The 20,540-nt window shown below is 49.5% G+C and overlaps 1 protein-coding gene across 1 annotated transcript; it reads right to left on the minus strand.

The window, feature by feature from the left end:
• Nucleotides 1–9,664: 9,664 nt before the first annotated feature.
• TGIF2 (TGFB induced factor homeobox 2) lies at nucleotides 9,665–19,939 on the minus strand. Its single transcript, XM_077832366.1, is given in 4 exon segments — nucleotides 9,665–10,255; nucleotides 17,288–17,526; nucleotides 19,884–19,915; nucleotides 19,917–19,939. Coding segments are annotated over 4 exon segments (885 nt in total).
• Between the last annotated feature and the right edge of the window lie 601 nt (nucleotides 19,940–20,540).

The following is a 20,540-nucleotide window of genomic DNA, read 5'->3' on the forward strand; positions in this document are numbered from 1 at the left end:
CATAGACCAGTGGTTCTCAAACTGCTGTACTGGTGACCCCTTTCACATAGCAAGCCTCTGAGTGCAACCCCCCCCCCCTTATAAATTAAAAACAATTGTTTATATATTTAATACCATTATAAATGCTGGAGGCAAAGCGGGGTTTGGGGTGGAGGCTGACAGCTCGCGACCCCCCTATGTAATAACCTCGCGACTCCCTGAGGGGGTCCCAACCCCCAGTTTGCGAACCCCTATCATAGACTCATAGCCTTTGAGGTCAGAAGGGACCATTATTATCATCTAGTCTGACCTCCTGCACAACGCAGCCACAGAATCTCACCCGCCCACTCTTGTAACAAACCCCTGACCTATGTCTGAGCTATTAAAGTCCTCAACTTGTGGTTTAAAGACTTCAAGGTGGAGAGAATCCTCCAGCAAGTGACCTCCCCACCCCCGTGCCCCATGCTGCAGAGTAAGGTGAAAAACCCTACAGGGCCAATCTGCCCTGGAGGAAAATTCCTTCCCAACTCCAAATATGGCAATCAGCTAAACCCTGAGCATGTGGGCAAGACTCACCAGGCAGACACCCAGGAAAGAATGCTCTGTAGTAACTCAGATCCCACCCTATCTAGTGTCTCATCACTGGTCATTAGGCATATTTACCACTAATAGTCAAAGATCAATTAATTGCCAAAATTAGGCTATCCCATCATACCATCCCCTCCGTAAATTTATCAAGCTTCGTCTTGAAGCCAGATATGTCTTTTGCTTCCACTGCTCCCCTTGGAAGGCTATTCCAGACCTTCACTCCTCTGATGGTTAGAAACCTTCATCTAATTTCAAGTCTAAACTTCCTGATGGCCAGTTTATTATATCCATTTGTTCTTGTGTCCACATTGGTACTGAGCTTAAATAATTCCTTTCCCTCCCTGGTATTTATCCCTCTGATATATTTATAGAGCGCAGTCATATGTTCCCTCAGCCATCTTTTGGTTAGGCTACACAAGCCAAAACTCTTTGAGGCTCCTTTCGTAAAACAGGTTTTCCATTCCTCGGATCATCCTAGTAGCCCTTCTCTGTATCTGTTCCAGTTTGAATTCATCTTTCTTAAACATGGGAGACCAGAACTGCACACACTATTCCAGGTGAGGTCTCACCAGTGCCTTGTATAACAGTACTAACACCGCCTTATCTCTACTGGAAATACCTCGCCTGATGCAGCCCAAGACTGCATTTGCTTTTTTCACGGCCATATCACATTGCCGGCTCATAGTCATCCTGTGATCAACCAATACACCGAGGTCCTTCTCCTCCTCTGTTACTGCCAAATGACCCGTCCTCAGTTCGTAACAAAAACTCTTATTATTCATCCCTAAATGCATGACCTAGCACGTTTCACTATTAAATTTCAACCTATTACTCCAATTTATAAGTCATCCAGATCTTCCTGTATGATATCCCTGTCCCTCTCTGTCTTGGCAATAACTCCTAGCTTTGTGGCATCCGCAAACTTTATTAGCACATTTCCCCTTTTTTGCCAAGGTCAGTAATAAAAAGATTAAATAAGATTGGTCCCAAACCCAATCCCTGAGGAACTCCACTAGTATCCTCCTTCCAGCCTGACAGTTCACCTTTAAGTATGACCAGTTGTACTCTCCCCTTTAACCAGTTCCTTATCCACCTTTCAATTTTCATATTGCTCCCCCATCTTTTCCAATTTAACTAATAATTCCCCATGTGGAACTGTATCAAATGCCTTACTGAAATCACAGTAAATTAGATCCACTGCATTTCCTTTGTCTGAAAAATCTGTTACTTTCCCAAAGAAAGCGATCAGGTTGATTTGGCACAATCTACCTTTTGTAAAAACCATGTTGTATTTTGTCCCAATTACCATTGACCTCAATGGCCTTAATTACTTTCTCCTTCAATTTTTTTTCCAAGATCTTGCATACTACAGATGTCAAACTAACAGGCCTGTAGTTACCTGGATCACTTTTTTTTTTTCCCTTTCTTAAAAATAGGAACTATGTTAGCAATTCTCCAGTCATACAGTACAACCCCTTTACAGATTCATTAAAAATTCTTGCTAATGGGCTTGCAATTTTCATGTGCCAGTTCCTTTAATATTCTTGGATGAAGATTATCTGACCTCCACCCCCGCCAATTTAGTCCCATTAAGCTGTTCAAGTTTGGCTTCTACCGCGGATGTGGTAATATCTATCTCCATAGCCTCATTCCCATTTGTCATCCTACCATTAGGTACTAGTTTTCCAAGCAGCAGTACAGATCTCCCACTAAAGTGAGGCTAAGCCACTGCCATGGGAGTGGGGGTAAGTGAGCGGTAGATGTCTGCAGGTAGGCTGTAGGATGCCTTTTACACACCTCCCTGCCTTATGTAGCTGCTTGTATCCCATGCTCTGGGGCTGTATAGAGCAGGGCGTGACATGTCGGTAGAAAGCAGTCCCTACAGGCCTACAGCTAAGTCACCCCCGGCTGGAAAGATCATTCCAGCCAACACATCTGCCAGGCTCCAGGGGCTAAAGCCAGGGAAAGCCTGGTGCAGTGGGGGTCAGGAAGGAGAGGTGCACCTCATGACCCTGTGCCCTGAGCCTGCCATTCTGCTTTGTTTAATTCCTGACATGTTCATCATTTCCCCCCTGCTATCGCTGCCTAGGCAGCAGGTCCTTCTCCTCCTCTGTCCTGCCCCAGAGCCGCCTCTCCCGCCAGCCATAAGCTCAGCTCCAGACTGCATCCCTGGGTGAATGAGTGCTGCTGGCCCTGCCTTTGCCCCTGCCCCAGCTTCTGGTGCTCAGTCCTCTCGCCTCTTCCTTTCCACTCACCGCCATGCCATCTTTATTACTGCCATCTCTCTCCAGGGCCCGCTCAGCTCCAGCATTGGATCACAGCCAGGGTATCAAAAATGCTGCTCCTGCAGGACCTTGGGGATGTTGAGCCAGTGGGGAGAGCCCCCCTGGCCTATCTGCTACATAGTTCCCTCCCCCTGGAAGCGTTCATTGCCTCTGCCCCCACAAGCCTCCTAGAATCCCCCCAACCTCCACCCCCAATGCTACCCCTAGGTATTATTAGTGATTTTTAAGAATCCTTAAACTGAACTGAATTAAGATCAGTTTAATTCTGAATCAGAGCATCCACACAGGGATTTAACTAATCTTCTTTAACGTCATGCCTTTAGTTAAATCAGCATAAGTGTCCCAACTGTCCCTGTATAGCCAAGCCCTAAAAGTCAATGCTGCTGTCTCTTAATTTCAGGATGAGGGAGGTGCCTCTTCCCCACTGGAGAAAGGCCCTTTAGGCTGTGGCTGATGGAGAGAAACAAAATGATCATGTGCTGATTACTAGATTCCAGGGGGAAGCACCCGTCTCTGTCCACATCTGCCCTGGGCCCAGAACAGCCAGAACTAACAGAGCTACGGGGAGCACAAGGCAGGTATGTAGGGCAGAACCCAGGGTTATACACCACTGTTAGTTCAGCACAGGACAGAAGGATGGATGCTGTTATATGCACAATAGGCTGGTTCACAGCTGCCTTAGAAACAAGACCGATTAAATCACTCTGCAGCAGTCCAGATTAATTCACTATAAGCCCCTAGGCAAATTATCCAGGTAGGAGCTCACACCTGTGGTGGAGGTGTGTATTTATAAGCCAGTTGACCTTGTCCCAGGCATCAGTCAGTTCCAGGTAACTGAAAGCCAAGGGAAACCCCCTTCATCCATCCAGAAAGGGGGAAGCAGAGAAAAGAGAACCCCAACCCTAGCTAGGTTGTTACCATTTCCCTTTTGTCTCAGTGGGAGGCTGCAGTGCTGCATTTCTGCCAGCATGGGGGCTGAGGCTACACCCCAGCCACATCCAGGTCCAATCCCTGTGGGGCCAAGATGGCATCTTCCAGCAGCAACAGTGCTGACCCTGCTTCCCTGTCCTGGACCTAGTGGGCAGCGTTCTAAGGCAAGTGGGGACCTGGGATATTGCACAGGAGAATGGGAAAAGGGCAGCTCTATGCATGCCCTCACTGCCTGTTTCTCCTCTCTCTCTACCAGGCCCCAGCCCTGGAGTTCCTGGGGCAGAGAGAGGTTGCTGGGGTTGGAGGGAGCTGGATAATGATATTGTCACAGTGACTCACAGGTTCAGCTCGCTTTAGGCCCTTTTCCTGGCTCCCAGTAGCTTCATGTGCCATTCAGAGCCACAGCAGAGCGACAAACAATAGAACCCTCTTACCCCCAGCTGCCAAGAGCCTGGGGGCGGGGGCGGTCTGCCAGCTTTAGCTATGAGAGCGGACACAGCCACAGGCGAGCAAGCTAATCACTTTGGCTCCTACTTCAGCAATGGAGGCAACAGGTTTCTACCAGGCTTACCAAGAGCAAGACGGGCCCCCTGCCAGACCTTTTCCCACCATGGCAATGAGGCCAGGAAAGAAGCCAGCTCACCTCCCAGGAGAAGCATGCAGGCCTGGCAGTTAGAATGGTGCAAATTCAGGACATTTCATAGAATCATAGAATATCAGGGTTGGAAGGGACCTCAGGAGGTCATCTAGTCCAACCCCCTGCTCAAAGCAGGACCAATCCCCAATTAAATCATCCCAGCCAGGGCTTTGTCAAGCCTGACCTTAAAAACTTCTAAGGAAGGAGATTCTACCACCTCCCTAAGTAATGCATTCCAGTGTTTCACCACCCTCCTAGTGAAGAAGTTTTTCCTAATATCCAACCTAAACCTCCCCCACTGCAACTTGAGACCATTACTCCTTGTCCTGTCCTCTTCTACCACTGAGAATAGTCTAGAACCATCCTCTCTGGAACCACCTCTCAGGTAGTTGAAAGCAGCTATCAAATCCCCCCTCATTCTTCTCTCCTGCAGACTAAACAATCCCAGTTCCCTCAGCCTCTCCTCATAAGTCATGTGTTCCAGACCCCTAATCATTTTTGTTGCCCTTCGCTGGACTCGCTCCAATTTATCCACATCTTCTTGTAGTGCAGGGCCCAAAACTGGACACAGTACTCCAGATGAGGCCTCACCAATGTCGAATAGAGGGGAACGATCACGTCCCTTGATCTGCTCGCTATGCCCCTACTTATACATCCCAAAATGCCACTGGCCTTCTTGGCAACAAGGGCACACTGCTGACTCATATCCAGCTTCTCGTCCACTGTCACCCCTAGGTCCTTTTCTGCAGAACTGCTGCTGAGCCATTCGGTCCCTAGTCTGCAGCTGTGCATTGGGTTCTTCGGTCCTAAGTGCAGGACCCTGCACTTATCCTTATTGAACCTCATCAGATTTCTTTTGGCCCAATCCTCCAATTTGTCTAGGTCCCTCTGTATCCTATCCCTGCCCTCCAGCGTATCTACCACTCCTCCCAGTTTAGTATCATCTGCAAATTTGCTGAGAGTGCAATCCACACCATCCTCCAGATCATTTATGAAGATATTGAACAAAACCGGCCCCAGGACCGACCCCTGGGGCACTCCACTTGACACCGGCTGCCAACTAGACATAGAGCCATTGATCACTACCCGTTGAGCCCGACAATCTAGCCAACTTTCTACCCACCTTATAGTGCATTCATCCAGCCCGTACTTCTTTAACTTGCTGACAAGAATACTGTGGGAGACCGTGTCAAAAGCTTTGCTAAAGTCAAGAAACAATACATCCACTGCTTTCCCTTCACCCACAGAACCAGTAATCTCATCATAGAAGGCGATTAGATTAGATTAGTCAGGCATGACCTTCCCTTGGTGAATCCATGCTGACTGTTCCTGATCACTTTCCTCTCATGTAAGTGCTTCAGGATTGATTCTTTGAGGACCTGCTCCATGATTTTTCCAGGGACTGAGGTGAGGCTGACTGGCCTGTAGTTCCCAGGATCCTCCTTCTTCCCTTTTTTAAAGATTGGCACTACATTAGCCTTTTTCCAGTCATCTGGAACTTCCCCCGTTCGCCACGAGTTTTCAAAGATAATGGCCAATGGCTCTGCAATCACAGTCGCCAATTCCTTTAGCACTCTCGGATGCAACTCGTCCGGCCCCATGGACTTGTGCACGTCCAGCTTTTCTAAATAGTCCCTAACCACCTCTTTCTCCACAGAGGGCTGGCCATCTACTCCCCATGTTGTGATGCCCAGCACAGCAGTCTGCGAGCTGTCCTTGTTAGTGAAGACAGAGGCAAAAAAAGCATTGAGCACATGAGCTTTTTCCACATCCTCTGTCACTAGGTTGCCTCCCTCATTCAGTAAGGGGCCCACACTTTCCTTGGCTTTCTTCTTGTTGCCAACATACCTGAAGAAACCCTTCTTGTTACTCTTGACATCTCTTGCTAGCTGCAGCTCCAGGTGCGATTTGGCCCTCCTGATTTCATTCCTACATGCCCGAGCAATATTTTTATACTCTTCCCTGGTCATATGTCCAACCTTCCATTTCTTGTGAGCTTCTTTTTTATGTTTAAGATCCGCTAGGATTTCACCGTTGAGCCAAGCTGGTCGCCTGCCATATTTACTATTCTTTCGACTCATCGGGATGGTTTGTCCCTGTAACCTCAACAGGGATTCCTTGAAATACAGCCAGCTCTCCTGGATTCCTTTCCCCTTCATGTTAGTCCCCCAGGGGATCCTACCCATCCGTTCCCTGAGGGAGTAGAAGTCTGCTTTCCTGAAGTCCAAGGTCCATATCCTGCATTTGATATGGAAGACAGAGGATAATATGGACCAGTGCCCATTTTATTAGGTTACTTTTCAGATCTGAGCTGCATTTTAACCCTGAATCCTGCTTGTTAAAGTTGCAGCAGTTCAGCACAAGATTTTGGATCACCTGGCCTACCCTTAGCCCTGATTTATAAATACTGGATTTAATAAGCGGCTAGAAACCTAGAAAACAAGACACAGCACACCCATTATGTTTTTTTTTTTTTAAAAAAAACACCTTTATTTAACAAGAAAACCCAAAAAGTTATTTACAGTAGTTTTTTGCTCCATAAATTTCATTCAGAGGATTCTTCCCTCCCCTTTGTTGCTTCAATCTCCACAAACATCCAAGCCCAACCAGGAGGGGCTTCACCATCAAGATGCCAAACAGGATACCGCTGTGTGGTGCCCATGCTGGATGGAGCAGTGCATTGTGGGAATTGCAGTTCTCTCCCCGCCCCCCGCCATTATATACACCAGCCCCAATGCTTCTCAGCCCAGTCCCAGGAAGTCTGATCCTCTAGAATGGGGCAGAGAGGAAGGAAAACAAGAAGGTGAGAACTCTCCACTCCCCCCCAAGAAGCCAATGGTAAAGCCTTTCCCTTCTAGGATGGCCAGGAGATTGTGAGCAAAGCAAGGTTCACATCCTCCATCCAGGAACAGATGGGACCGGCATGGGGGGAAAGAAGGGGGAAAGAGTAGAAGAGAGAGAAAAAAAAAAAAAAAGCCTAAATTGATCACTTTTGTCCCTTAAAAAAAAAACAAACAAAAAAAAAACCACCCCCAACACCACACAGCTCTGCAGGGAACATCACTACGAATAGAAACCCAGGCTGGTGCACTGCAGCATTACCTCCTCTGGGAAAGGAATCTGTCAGGACAGAGTCAGGGTGCTTTCCCTGCCCTGCACCACGTGTGGTCCTTTGTACCAGCACACAGTGGGTGAGAGACACTAATCAAACCAGAATGGGAACATCTTATACCCACTGTTAAGGACCGCACACACGGTGTAGGGTAACAGGAAGTCAGATCTCTTGACTTATCTACAGGACATGGGAAGGGATTTCTCCCAACTGCTACAAGTTGCATTGCTCCTTCTCCTGGCCCCATTTTGGTCTAAGCAAAAGGTTATTTAAAAAGATGGGGGGGGGGGGGGAATTCCCTGATAAGCCACCACTTTTCCCTTTATCGCCCCAAATCCCACAATGTACTGCTCTCCTTCCACTGCCCACAAGTTCCCATCTGCATGAGCATCAGGCACGGATGCCAGTCGTATCCTGCTGACATTAATATCACTATTCATGCAACATAATAATTAGGCTAACAACCTAGGATTAGTGTTTCTCAAGATAGATATATAGGTACGTATATATCGCTATTTAACTTACATTTACAGTGAAACAGCAATATTAAACACGGGGATGTTCATTCAACCCATGTTGTTCCCATTTCTGCAGGCTCCAAGAGTTACAATTCAAATGAAAGGTGCATGGCCTGTAACTCACAGCTATTTGGATTCATAACTGCTCCGCGTGCAGGTTGTGGCCCACGCCACCCCACCCCACCCCCAACCCTATACTCCCGTTGGCAACTGCAACTATTCACAGGGCTACGTAGGTTTTTTGTTTTGCTTTTGTGGTTGTGGCCACAGAAGAGATTGCAGGCTCAAAGCGCATGAGAGACCCTGCTCTGCGCAACAAGCCAGCTGGCCACGGGAGGTCACCATTGCTTCACCAGTATGGCAGGAACAACATTCAGCACGATGAAAGCAAGAGTTTGAAGATTCCAACCTGCACGTAGGCAGTTTGTTGTTAGCACATCACTAGCTTCACCAAGACTCTGCTTTCCAGGGAATGCCTCATGCAGGCTGCGAATGTTACAACAGCAAGAGAACAAGCAGGCAGTCCACGCCCACAAAGATTCCCTCTTCTGCTGGAAAGAGGGTATTTATAAAAGAAAAAAAAAGTACAAGTTATTTCACAGTCAAGATTAATCTCCAACCCCATTCAAATGCCCTTTCCTCTGCTCTTGGTCGGTATCCTCCCAGGACATCAGTACATTCCTGTCTTCCTTCCATGATAGGAAGTGCACATCTTCAGCAGGAACGCACGAGAAACGGTGAAGTGTTTCCCAAAGGAAAAAGAGTCAATCAAGAAATGTTTTCAGCATATAAGATTGCTGAACAGCACCTCAGAGATTTTACTGGCAACAACAACATTAGGGGTTTTTGTTTGTTTCAATGGAAAAAAAAAAAAAAGCCACAGATTTAAGTTTTCCAGTTACTTTGATCTTTGCCTTTCCACAGGCTCTCCAGGGCTGCTCAAGGCTCTGCGACTAAACTCTCCGTTCACAAAATATATACAAGGCAGAAACAAAGAAGTGGGCCAGAGAGGTTTAGGGGAAAGTCTTTTCCTCCTGGGTGTTCAAAACCCAGACGGTTTCTCTCCCCTTTAGATGTAGTTTTGGCTGGACACTTCGTCTGTTTTTCTCCCATAAAGTCAGCAGGTTTTACACAGCAAAATAGTCATCTAGTAAGAGGTCAGCCAGCTACAAAGCTCTTGCTCCACATCAGCCACTAAGATCCTTCCAAGGAGCCAGGCCTCCCTCCTTTAGGCACCTGAAGAGAGGTGATGTCACCAGCATGATATAAGAAACCCAGGGTGGAATCAAAGGTGCAAGGGATGCTTGACAGCTTCCGAACACCGTGACAATGAGAAGGGTCATGTGTCCCCCCAGATGAAGATACTGCAGTCCACAAGGGCTGCTTTGCGGAGGTCCGAATGCCGTCAGGCTCCTTGGGTTCCCTCCTGGTGGGAGAAGGACGTATAATGTCTGGGATGAGGATCTTCACTGCTGAGAAAAACAATAGGGGGAAAAAAACAAAACAAAACAAAACAAAAAAAAAAACACACCTTCAGCCGGCAGAGGCCAAACCCGACAGAACCCTAGAAGACAGGAAGGGTGGGCAGACCCAGCTGGAGCCAACACAGAGCAGGTTACTTGGAGACTGGGGCAGCCTGGGGCTCCGTGTGCCATAACGGGGGCAGCTGCCCATTCTGCCGCTGCGATTCCAGCTCAGCCGCCTTCTGCAGAGCCACCTCCACCAGCAGCTGGAAGCTGCTGAAGTCCTCTCCGAAGAGCTCGGGCGGCGTGGGGGGCGGCGTGTTAAAGAGTCCGCTGGTGGGGCTGGCCGCGTCCGTCCTGGCCAGCAGCGCCATGGTGCTGCTTGTGCTCAGCTGAGGCTTGGGGTGGAGGTCCGGCTCCGTCCTGGGGAAGGGAGCCTGCTTCTCCTGCTCAGCCCCATGGGTGCTCACCACTGTCAGGCTGCTGGCCAGCGGCTGCGTGGAGGAGCAGATCACCTGCGGGCAGACAGACATGGACATCACCTTGGGGGTGGTGGCAGCCGTAGCAGGAGCCACAGGAGGCATCACCGGCCCCCCAGAGCCTGTGGCAGCCCCACGGGGCAGGGCCACGTCTGCGGTCTTGCCCCCTCGGCGAGAGATGGTGAACTGGTTGGGGTCCTTGCCGTCCTTGCGCAGCATGTCGGGGAGGAGCCGTCGCCGGGCGTTGATGAACCAGTTACAGATCTGGGGAGACAAAACACAGCTCAGTCAGGTCGTCTGCCAGTGCAGTCCTGCGGGTGAGAGGCCAAGGCACCACGGAGCCAGGCAGGACAAGAACGCCTCTTTGCGGAGGGAAAGAGAACAGCCATGACAGGGATGTGGCTGCCCTCCGGCCAGAGCCATGACACCTCCCTATCCTTCACTTCCCCCAACTCAAGCAGAGAGGTGTAAACTTCCCTTCAGCACTACCCTCAGGGAGGGCAGGCTGAGCTGCTGCCATCTGCCCTCCTTCCCTTCGAGTTGCTGATGACCCAGGCAGGTCTGAGGTGGAGCCAGCGCTCCAGGGGGCCCAGGCTGCTCAGGGGAGCTGATTCACCTGTTTCCTGGCCAGCATAGCCCACTTTGGGGCCTGGGCCAGCTCCGTGCACAGCTGGCCTGGCAGATGGGAGGCTGTGCCTCTTTGTGCTGTTACTCTGCTGCCTCAGGGGCAGGGATTTAGGGTTCCCCCCTACAAAGACCATGTTACACTCTGGCTCATGGCAAAACTTTGATACAGGCCGAGCTGCAGACTAACCTCCGTCAGTAACTCTACAGCAGCGATTCAGGACACGGTTATAACACTTGTAGCCCTGCCTCAGACAAAGCTAGAGCCCCGCTGACAAGAATGGTTCAGGATGGCTGCAGCTAACATGGCTCTGAGCCCACTGTGGGGAGAGGCTCAAGGGTCCAGTCCTGCTCCCAAAGCCAATGAGAGCTTTGCCATCCATGCCAATTGGCCCTTAGCAAACCATGTCATTCTGAAACCTGTAAGAACAAAGGTCATTTGAACCATTCTGGGAGAACCACTCACTGCAGTAATCAGATTGCACAAGTTTTCCTGTATGTCCCTCTTCAAAATAAGCAGGAGGAGGGGGGCAGTAAGGTCCAACTGGTTTGGCCCAAAAGACCAGCTGTGTCCTTGTCACCTGAACACGTCTCCTACTCTGACATACTACCCAGTCAACCCAGGGCAAAGCTGAAAGGGAGTCTTCCAAGACGCCTAACATGCTTTCCCTTGCTCCAGATCTGATCAGAAGGATGGATAGGAAGTAGAGGATGCAGCATTTGTACATGGCCAACTCCTGCCATAAGACTCACTCTAGCTCAATGGGCCCATACATCCCAGATCCGGAGACAGATTTCCCTCACGTAATGCAAGGACTTTGTTAAACAAACACAGGCAGATTAGTGTAACATTCTTGCCCGCCTGGATGCAGGTCAGCAACACTCAGGCATGGAAGAGACACTCCTCCACATGACTGCTGTTAGGGCAATCACAATCCAAGACTCGCCTGCTAATACAATGTTGACAATGTGGCTTTTAACAGTTATAAAGCTTTAACTTTTTCAATCTCAATGTCGACAATCAATGAATAATTGTCTCCCCCCCATATTTCCCATCGTTGTGAAGATTTAAATAGATCAGAGTTCTTAAAAACAAACCGATATTATCCATAAAACTTGAATTCTGGCAAGTCTATTTATACGATGCCTTTCATCCCAGCACACTTCTCAAAATGTATATATGTAGGAATCATTTCACACGGACCACTGAAATATGGCCATCTCTGGGGTGAAGTGCAGAGGCTGTCAACTGTGCATAGCAACTCTACAGCTAAGAAGAAGTAGTAAGGATTTGTTTGCTATTTAGGGTTTCCATTTCTTTACAGAAAGATGGCCCTTTCCACCCTTGATCTAATTAATACTGCAGTGCACTATAAAAGTGGTACTAACATATTACCATTTATTTTGCCAACCAGCAGAATTATGGTCGAACTCTCAAAGGAGCATTCAAAAATATGTGCACTAACTGAGCAAGCCCCTTGGAAATGCAGCTGCCATTTATTCAATTTGCTCTGCAATGTATATCAAGATCTAAAACAATAAAAAGCTAGATGAAAATCACTGTGTTCTACATAGAAAGCAATTAGAAGAGTATGAAGCAAAACAACTGATCTCTTCCGAATCAACAGCTGTGCAAAATATACCGCCAAGGACAGAAAAGTTACTGCAACTTGGATCACTATTATCAAGAGCTCTGTTTTTTTGTGACTTTCAGACAATAGTTTGCATCTGACACTTTTACAAAAGTCACTATTTCATGCCACACAGGCCCTAATCTTGCAAGCTGTGTGAGAGCTCTCTCTGAAGTTCTGCATGTGGAAGGCTTCAAGGATCAGACAATGTCTCTAGATTCTAGTCTGATTTTCTTAAAGGGGCACTGTCACAAAAATCATAGGCCCCATCCTATCCCGTGCTCCCACTTAAGTCATAGCAGGACTGGGACCCATCATTTAACACCCACACTTCTTAAAGGCTATAAGCAATGATGTAGAGTATTCAACAGAAAAAGCCTTTAAATAAAAAAATACCAAAAACCTATTGACTTTGTACCATTCATCTTGTTTGTTTTCCTTTATACATATAACTCAGTGTGGATAGCACAACTAGAGAGGGGAGTTTTCTCTCTGCTTTACCAGGATAATTGCAGGTAACAGATTAGGGCCAGATCCTCAGCTGACGTAAATCTACAGCACACTTCTGAGATCACTGGGGCTCTGCTAAGTAACAGCAGCTGAGGATCTGACCCCTAACAAGGTAATTAGAGTGGTTATGTTCGGTTTCTAGTCAGCTGCCCTCTGTGTGTTGGACACTGGCACTAGGCTGTGGTGTGCCTGGATTCACACCATACAGCAGTGGTCCCCAACCTTTCTAGTGGGAATAGCACATTGGTATTCCCAGAAGACTGTGGCGGGTGCCAAAATGCCGCAGCCAATTAAGACGCATCACCTCTGAAATGCCACCGGGGGGTTCTCTGGCAGCCACACTTGGCAGCGGGGTGTCCTGCAGGTGCACAAAAATGCCCGGCGGGCAGCGCTTTGGGGACCCCTGCCATACAGCATGGCTTGGATTAGACAAAACACACTTTAAGCAAGCATTAGTATCCAGTAGGTTTTGTAACTAACCAGCTAACGCAGGGACCAACCTTAACTACCCCGTTCCCCTTTAAAGGGTAACCCCCAGCTTATTTTTAAGTAAGGCCAGTGGTTTCCCTAGCACCAGTTCTTTTGCTATTCACCATTACAGCACACAGAGAGGTGGGAGCTTGGCAATCACTGACGGTTTCAGCGCTTCACACTACTGGCCCCAGACAAGCCAAAAGCAAGAGCTCCCACTGAGGTCCCTGGGAGTTACAAGTGCTCAGTACCTCTCAGAATCAGGCCCCATTATGGATGGCTGGGGTGTGTGTACACACACGCTTCTATGGAGTAGGCCTGTTGGGTTCCTCTAGATTTGTTTGTTTGTTTGGGGGATGGGTAAGGAAGGAGCCGGTGGGGGGTGTTAAGTCAATTTCAAACTCACAGGCAACAAAGCTTTTGTTGAATCTGCAGGTTTCCTGGGACCAGGCACAAGAGTCTTATCTACTTTGCAAAAAGTTGAGATACATGGCTTCCTGGTTTCCCTGGAGACCGAGCACTGCTGCTCTCACATTCCTTGTCTGCCAGCCACTGGCCCCCTGCTCTGAGAGATGGTGGACAGAAATATATAATCACATGCACTGGACTGGGTGGTGGCTGGTACTTAACCCGATTTTTAAGAGACTCTAAGAGCCTGGGCGACTGGCAGCGGTTCAAATGGAAATGTCAAGTCTGAACCTCCAATGCCACCTCTGGGGTGCATTCAGGGCTTAGTACATTTCGTTTTCTCTGTGATTGCAAAGAGAGAGGTTTGCTCAGATCCTCCCCACACCCTGAGTCACTGCCATCACACCACAATGTGACGGGTGCTGCCTCAGAGCTCCCCCCGCCATGGAAGGCTGGGGGAAGAAGAGCCACTGGAAGTGACAATGTTAGTACACAAGGCACTGCTTTGGGGCACTTATGCACTATTTGATACCCTTTGTATTATTATTATGCCTACATCCCAAACTTATCATCAACTTTGTCTGCACCAGATAATGGATAGCCACTGGCCCAAGCACCACTGAGCCAGCTCCATAGCTCTCTAGCATCACCAGAGCAGCTGCAGCGTTCCCAAAATGAAAGGGAAGACAAGTTTAGAGAGAGTCACATGCTGAGTGTATGTCTGCCCTGCTGCTAGGGGGTGGGGGGGTGGGTCAGTCAGCCGTAACAAAATACACGGCCAGATTGTCCAAGTGTTGTGCAGAAGCTGCCTACACAATTATCACAAGTGCATGTGCAAAGCAAGTCACTGTGCACATCCAAATGTACAGTTAGGACATCCAGTCACGTGACCGTGCCCTGAAATTAGGTGATAACTGGCACCTGGTTTATTTGAAAAATCTGGCCTTTCAGTTTTTAAATAAGAATAAAAAACAACCAACAACAACAGAAATCACCTTTCAGACTTGAGAACCTTGAACTTCTAGGTTCTGTTCGCCAGCAAGTTGTAAGTGAGACAGAAAACAAATAATGACAGGTTTCAGAGTAACAGCCGTGTTAGTCTGTATTCGCAAAAAGAAAAGGAGTCCTTGTGGCACCTTAGAGACTAACCAATTTATTTGAGCATAAGCTTTCGTGAGCCACAGCTCACTTGCACCCGATGAAGTGGGGCTGTGGCTCACGAAAGCTCATGCTCAAATAAATTGGTTAGTCTCTAAGGTGCCACAAGTCCTCCTTTTCTTTCTTAAAACAAATAATATTAGCCGAGTCTTTATAGGAACAGCAGCAAGACAGAGCATAACAGCATAATCTTGGCTTCTGATCTTCCACTTCGGCAGGGTCAGGCCTTATCGGCAAGTAGCTGGGAGACATGGAAGGAAGACCAGAGCACTACAGAAGGAGTGGAGGCTATTTGGCAGGTGGCATTTTTCCTCTAAGCCAGCACCAGTACACTGGCTCCAAGGAGCCCTATGCTACTGGAGATGCCATCTTCAAAATACTCTGCAAAAATCACAGTTAATCATCACTTGCTGCCATGAAGGATCCCCAGCGCTTTTCACCAGAGTTGGGATATTAAAGGCAGCACACTGTCCAGATTCCTGGTGGGGGACTTACACTCTGTCCACATTACAAGGAAAACCCCCATCACCACCCTTTGGTTTCTTCTCTCTTTGTCCTACAGGGTTGGGGTGGGGGGGTGGCGTGGCTGGAGGGAGGACCTAGCAGTACAACTCCTGCTGTGATCAAGAGTATTCTCCACACAAGGGAGGGGTATGACTAGGACCGCACCATTCGCAAGGGGAGGGGTGTTCCCCAGCATAATTGGGGTATAGGCAGCTTCGCATGTCAGAATGTCCTGTAGTCTGCTGCTCATCCTGCAGCACAGGTAAGGGAAGGGGGGGGAAGAACCTGCGTCCACCACTGGTTGTAGCACAGGCCAGCCTCTCTGGGCCTGGCATACGGAAGCTGCAGCCAGCTCAGCCTCTGCCCCAACAGAGTGATCCTTCCCAGAGCCCCTCACCACCCAGATCCTGCTGAGCCGGGTGCTGTCAGGACATCTCTAGAGAGGCCAAACTGACAGGGCTGGAGTGGGCACATCCCACAATCTAGCAGCACTCAAACTCACCTTGCAGAATGCCCCCTCCCCACCCCCACCGGTAGGGATATGGTTTGCCACAGAATGCACAAATCAAGCCTTCCAGGGGGCAAGAAGAGGGAAGTCTCTCAGAGCGTCACAGTCCAGAGAATACTCATGATGCTGGGACATGTCCGAGCTGGAGTTCCACGGCAAGAAAAGGAAAGTGTGGGGCGAAAGAGCCCCACAGAGACAGGTCAGCCCTGAATGTGCTTAAATATCACCCAGCAATGGGCTTTAGCTCTGTTGGATCATAGGATTGGGGCCCCTCCCCATCTACAGCCCCATCCCATTTAAGTTTGGGGGCTGGCAGCCAGCATGCCTTAGCTGATCTCAATTGCCATCATACCACACAGGGAGACAGGGAACAGGGAGGGACCCAGTCAAACCCAGCACCTTGAACTGCACCCCAAGATGGCTAAGAAATCAGTGCTGAGTGCAGAAGAGGCATTAATGCCCCAGCCTCCTCCTGCACTAGCCAACATTTGCCTTCAGATGTGCCTAATGTGAATCACTCTGCAGTGACCCTGCGGGAGTGACCAAGGCATGGGTCCCCCTGGCACAGCCCACATTCAAAAAGAGGCATCGTAATCTTCCAGCCTTGCACAGATGGATGGAGAATTGCTCTGGGATGCTGCTGCTCCCCATGCCAGCTTCCCCAGACTAGGTTACTGGGACGAAACCATCACACTCATTCTGATATCCGAGTCTCTGGAGTAGCACTCTGCCCACAGTAACTCCCCAGCTGCGCTGCACCCTCTTCTAATGCAGTGGGTTCAGATTCAGACCAGGTGCGAGTGGGTGTCACTGCACAACCCTCCAGTGGAGCTGCTGCTGCAACTAAAGTCTAATCACATTTCACCTGTCTCCTCTAGCAAATCCAGCAATTTTTCAAAGGCACTATTTGATAGGAGTACAGGTAGCAGCATCTGCCCTTTAACTTAGCACTCATGAGAGCAATAGTCCAGTAGCACTCACTAGAAAAACCTTATAAACAAATAGGAATAAGACCCCAAGGCAATATTTGTAAGAGTAGAGGTTACACCCTGTCCAAAAGGCCAACCCCGCCCCCCTTACAGTTTTGCATTGTGGTTGCACTCCACTGCCACAGAACTGGGCAGCAGGTGTTGGGGTTATGGATCACTCTGGGGTCTTTCAGGAGGAAAGGTGCTGTACATGTAAAAATAGCTTTGCTGCTTAACCTCTCTGCCTCAGTTTACTGCCGTAAAATGGGCCCCCCCCAATACCTACAACCTGTCTCACGGGAGTGGTGCCACGTTTAAAGCATTAGAGTACGCAATGCTCTTGGAGATCTTCAAACGAGTTCTCCTTGCACAATACAAATGCAAAGCACTTTTCTGCCAAATATTTTTAGGCGGGGCCAGGTCCCAACCCCCATGTGCCATACATTTAAACCCCCTCCGGTCACCAGAAATACATCCTCTTGGGGGGTTAGGAAAGGTCGAGAGAAGCTCTCACCTGCAGCACAGAGAGGTTGGTCTGTCCAGACAGACTGAGTTTCTCTTGCTCAGATGGATATGCATTGAACCTATGCTCATACAGCCAGTCTCGGAGGATCTTCACTGATTCCTTCGGGAGGTTCCCCCTTCTTTTCCTCTTATTCGACTGCAACAGGTCCAGAGAGGCAGTCCCGTCATCTTCTCCGAGGTCACTGTCTGACATGGTGGAGCTGCCTGCAGACCGCTCCTGGTTAAAGCCTAGCAGAGGGAAAACAAAACAAGGCACAGGTTATGCCGCATTCCATTTTGTGAATGGCCTGATGCAAAGGGGTTAAATTAACAAGCAGTCCCTCAGCTGAGCCCTGTTTTGGGCAGAATCCCAACCCTGAGAGTGGCTCAAAGATCAAGATGAAGCCATCATGTTCAATCTAGTCCCATGCAGACCCCAAACAGCAACTCAAAGGCACTGCACCTCCATCTCCTCCTTTAGAGGGGTTTATTGCCTTGTATTCCCCACAGTAACTGGTTCACATTTATAATATAACCCCCTTAGAGGCCAAAATCTGAAATAAACAGAAGTTACAGGGTGCTCTGTACAACAGACCATTTGTTCAGAAGCCTAACATTAGTCCCCAAGGCCCTGATCCTGCAGATTTCACGTGCTTCAAGCTAAGCATGGGCTTAACACTCCCATTCCCCTGGAACAACTCAGTGTATTAAGGAGTTAAGCACACCTGTAAACTTTTGCAGGATCAGGGCCCAGCACTGGCCGCTTTAAGAAAACAACACAAAGCCAACCATGCATTATGAGTGTCTGGACTCCAAGGAATGTGCCAAACTTGTGTTAGTCAGCCTCACAATTCAAAGTTGTGACAGCAGTTAGAAGAAATACCCTTTGATCTTGCATATAATTCGAGGTAAGACTTTGAATATAAATCTAAACCCCTCTGCCTACCCTGCAAAGTGTTTACAGAAGCCCATTGTCACCCCCTGAGCGTGTTAGCCCTCGGCAGAGCGCAGACATGAGAACGCTCAAAGTCATTTCTTGGTTTGCTTTAAACAAAAAAAAGTCTCCAAGCTCATTTGCTACTCTCCCTCCCCCGTGCAGCTGCAGACATCTTCGTTAATTGACACACAACCCAATGGGCAAAATTCAAACTGGCCTAAGGTTGATTCCTCCAGTTAGCTCATTACCCTTCCCGGCCATGTGGCAGAGTTGGTCTGGAGATGGCATTCAAAACCGCGGCGTTGCTCTCTGCTCCCCAACACGCACGCACACCACAAAGCAGATTCAAGTCCACTGCCATGCAAGCCCCTTCCTCCCTTCAAGAAGAGAAAATGGCAAAGCTGTCTCCCTAATTAGAAAAGCAAATGGATCCCTGGCCGGCTCCTGCCTGCAGCCCTGAGTGGCCCAGGGACCACGGGGAGCTGCTGGCTACGTGAGAGACAGAGAGGCCCTCTGCTGTGCTCCGCTTCAAGGCGCTCTGTAACTGAGCCGGGATGGAGGAGGGTCTGCTGGTTCCCTTTGGCCCTGAGCTGCCCCCACCACCAGCTGCCCAGGGGAAGCGCGACCCAGCCCGAGGAGAAATCCAAAACACCCAGGGGGCAGGGGGTTAATAGCAGTAGCAGATTTAAAACACGCTGGTTTGATCTAAGTTCTGCCCAGCCCCTCCACATGCAAAACCCCAAACACTCTGCAAAGCCGGGTTTCCAAAAGTCCAACATCTTCTCCAGCCAGCGGCCGCGCCCCCCGCACAAAGGGAGTGCGAGTGGACACACCAGCCCGGGCAGCTCCCGACCGGCGAGACCCTTCAGACCCCCCCCCGAAACTTCTCTCCTCCGCTTGGATTCAAAAGAAAGAGACACACACAAAAAGGAGAAATCACGTGTCCCAAGTAAAGTTCCCCCTCTTGGTAAGAGACCAAAAAAAGCAGCCAAAGCAAAATCAAATCCCCCTTTTTCTTCAAAACCTGAGTTTATAAACGAACCCCCAGCTCTGGGTGCGGGGAGGGGGCTGGCTAGTTTGGAAAGTTGCGGGTTGAATCCGGGTGCAAGGCGGGGGGCGGGGAATTCCCCCTTTCTTTAAATCCCTGCCTCTCTCACACACACACACAAAACAAACTGGGACTCCATGTTTTCTGCCTGTTACATCTGCGATCTTACCCCCAGACCTCCTCTTTCTCCTCGGCCCTTCCATGGCATGGGGAGGGGCTCCCCCGGGTCCAGCTGCACCCCTCCCTCGGTAAAAAAAAAAAAGGGGATTCCCCCCCAAAAAACCAAAAAAACACGCCCAGAGGGGAGCAGAGCTCGGAGGGCGAGGCAGAGAGACACGGAGAAAGTTTCTCTGTCTCTTTCCCAGAGTGACAGATGCCTAGACAGAGTTCTCTTTGTTCCAAAAGAAACAGGAACTTGCGCGGTTTCCCCCCCCCCACACACACACACACCACCACCTAACCTCCACCCCCCCTTTCTCCAACCCCCCCCAGCTGTCACTTTACAAGCTCAGCAAACAACAAAAATTCCCCGCAAACATGGATTGCTGAGTTAAGACGGGGCTGGGGCGAGAGATTTGGAGATCCAGAGGGGATAAAAAATCCGCAAAGAGGAAAAAATACCCTGGTGGGTTTTTTTTTCCTGGAAGGGGGGGGTGCTGTGCAAGAGGATCATTCATTCGGGGGAAAGCAAGGCAGGGGGAGGCATGCGGTCAGGTTTGCTGGTCCTCCTGAAATGTTGCAAGAAGTGTGATCAAACAAAAGATTCCTCCCCCATCCCCGCTCTCCATAGTTCAGTGCTTTGAAGGTATTTTTTCCCCTCCTCTCCCCCCAGTGCCTTTTCTTTTCAGGGCGATGCAGGAGTTTCTGCAGAGTTTGGTGGCTTCCTCCAAACCACGAGGATGGGGGGGGGTTGCTGCCCCCCCCCCAGGCAACCAGTACGTGGGAGCCGGATGGGCAAGCCACGCTTCGCCAAGCACAAAGTTTTCCCGAAAGACACTCAACTTCCCAGACTTACTTTTCCTCGTCGGTTTCATGTCCCCGCCCGGGTTCAGTCCAGCTCTGGGCCGGAGGGGAGTCCGCGCAGCTGGTGGGTGCTCCTGGCTCGGGGAGGAGAGTTGCCCCCCTCTCCCTTTGTGTAGCCTGCGGAGGCTTTTAAAGAGGAGGGGTCTGGGGCTGTTGGTTGGGTCTTTAATACCTGACACGCTGCCTGACAGCTCCGGCTGGAAGCCACCTCTGGGGCTTGACGTCAGATCCCCCCTTCCCAGGGCTGGTTCACAG

This window comes from Eretmochelys imbricata, chromosome 13 (genome assembly GCF_965152235.1).
Source record: "Eretmochelys imbricata isolate rEreImb1 chromosome 13, rEreImb1.hap1, whole genome shotgun sequence".
In the NCBI taxonomy this organism is placed as follows: Eukaryota; Metazoa; Chordata; order Testudines; family Cheloniidae; genus Eretmochelys; species Eretmochelys imbricata.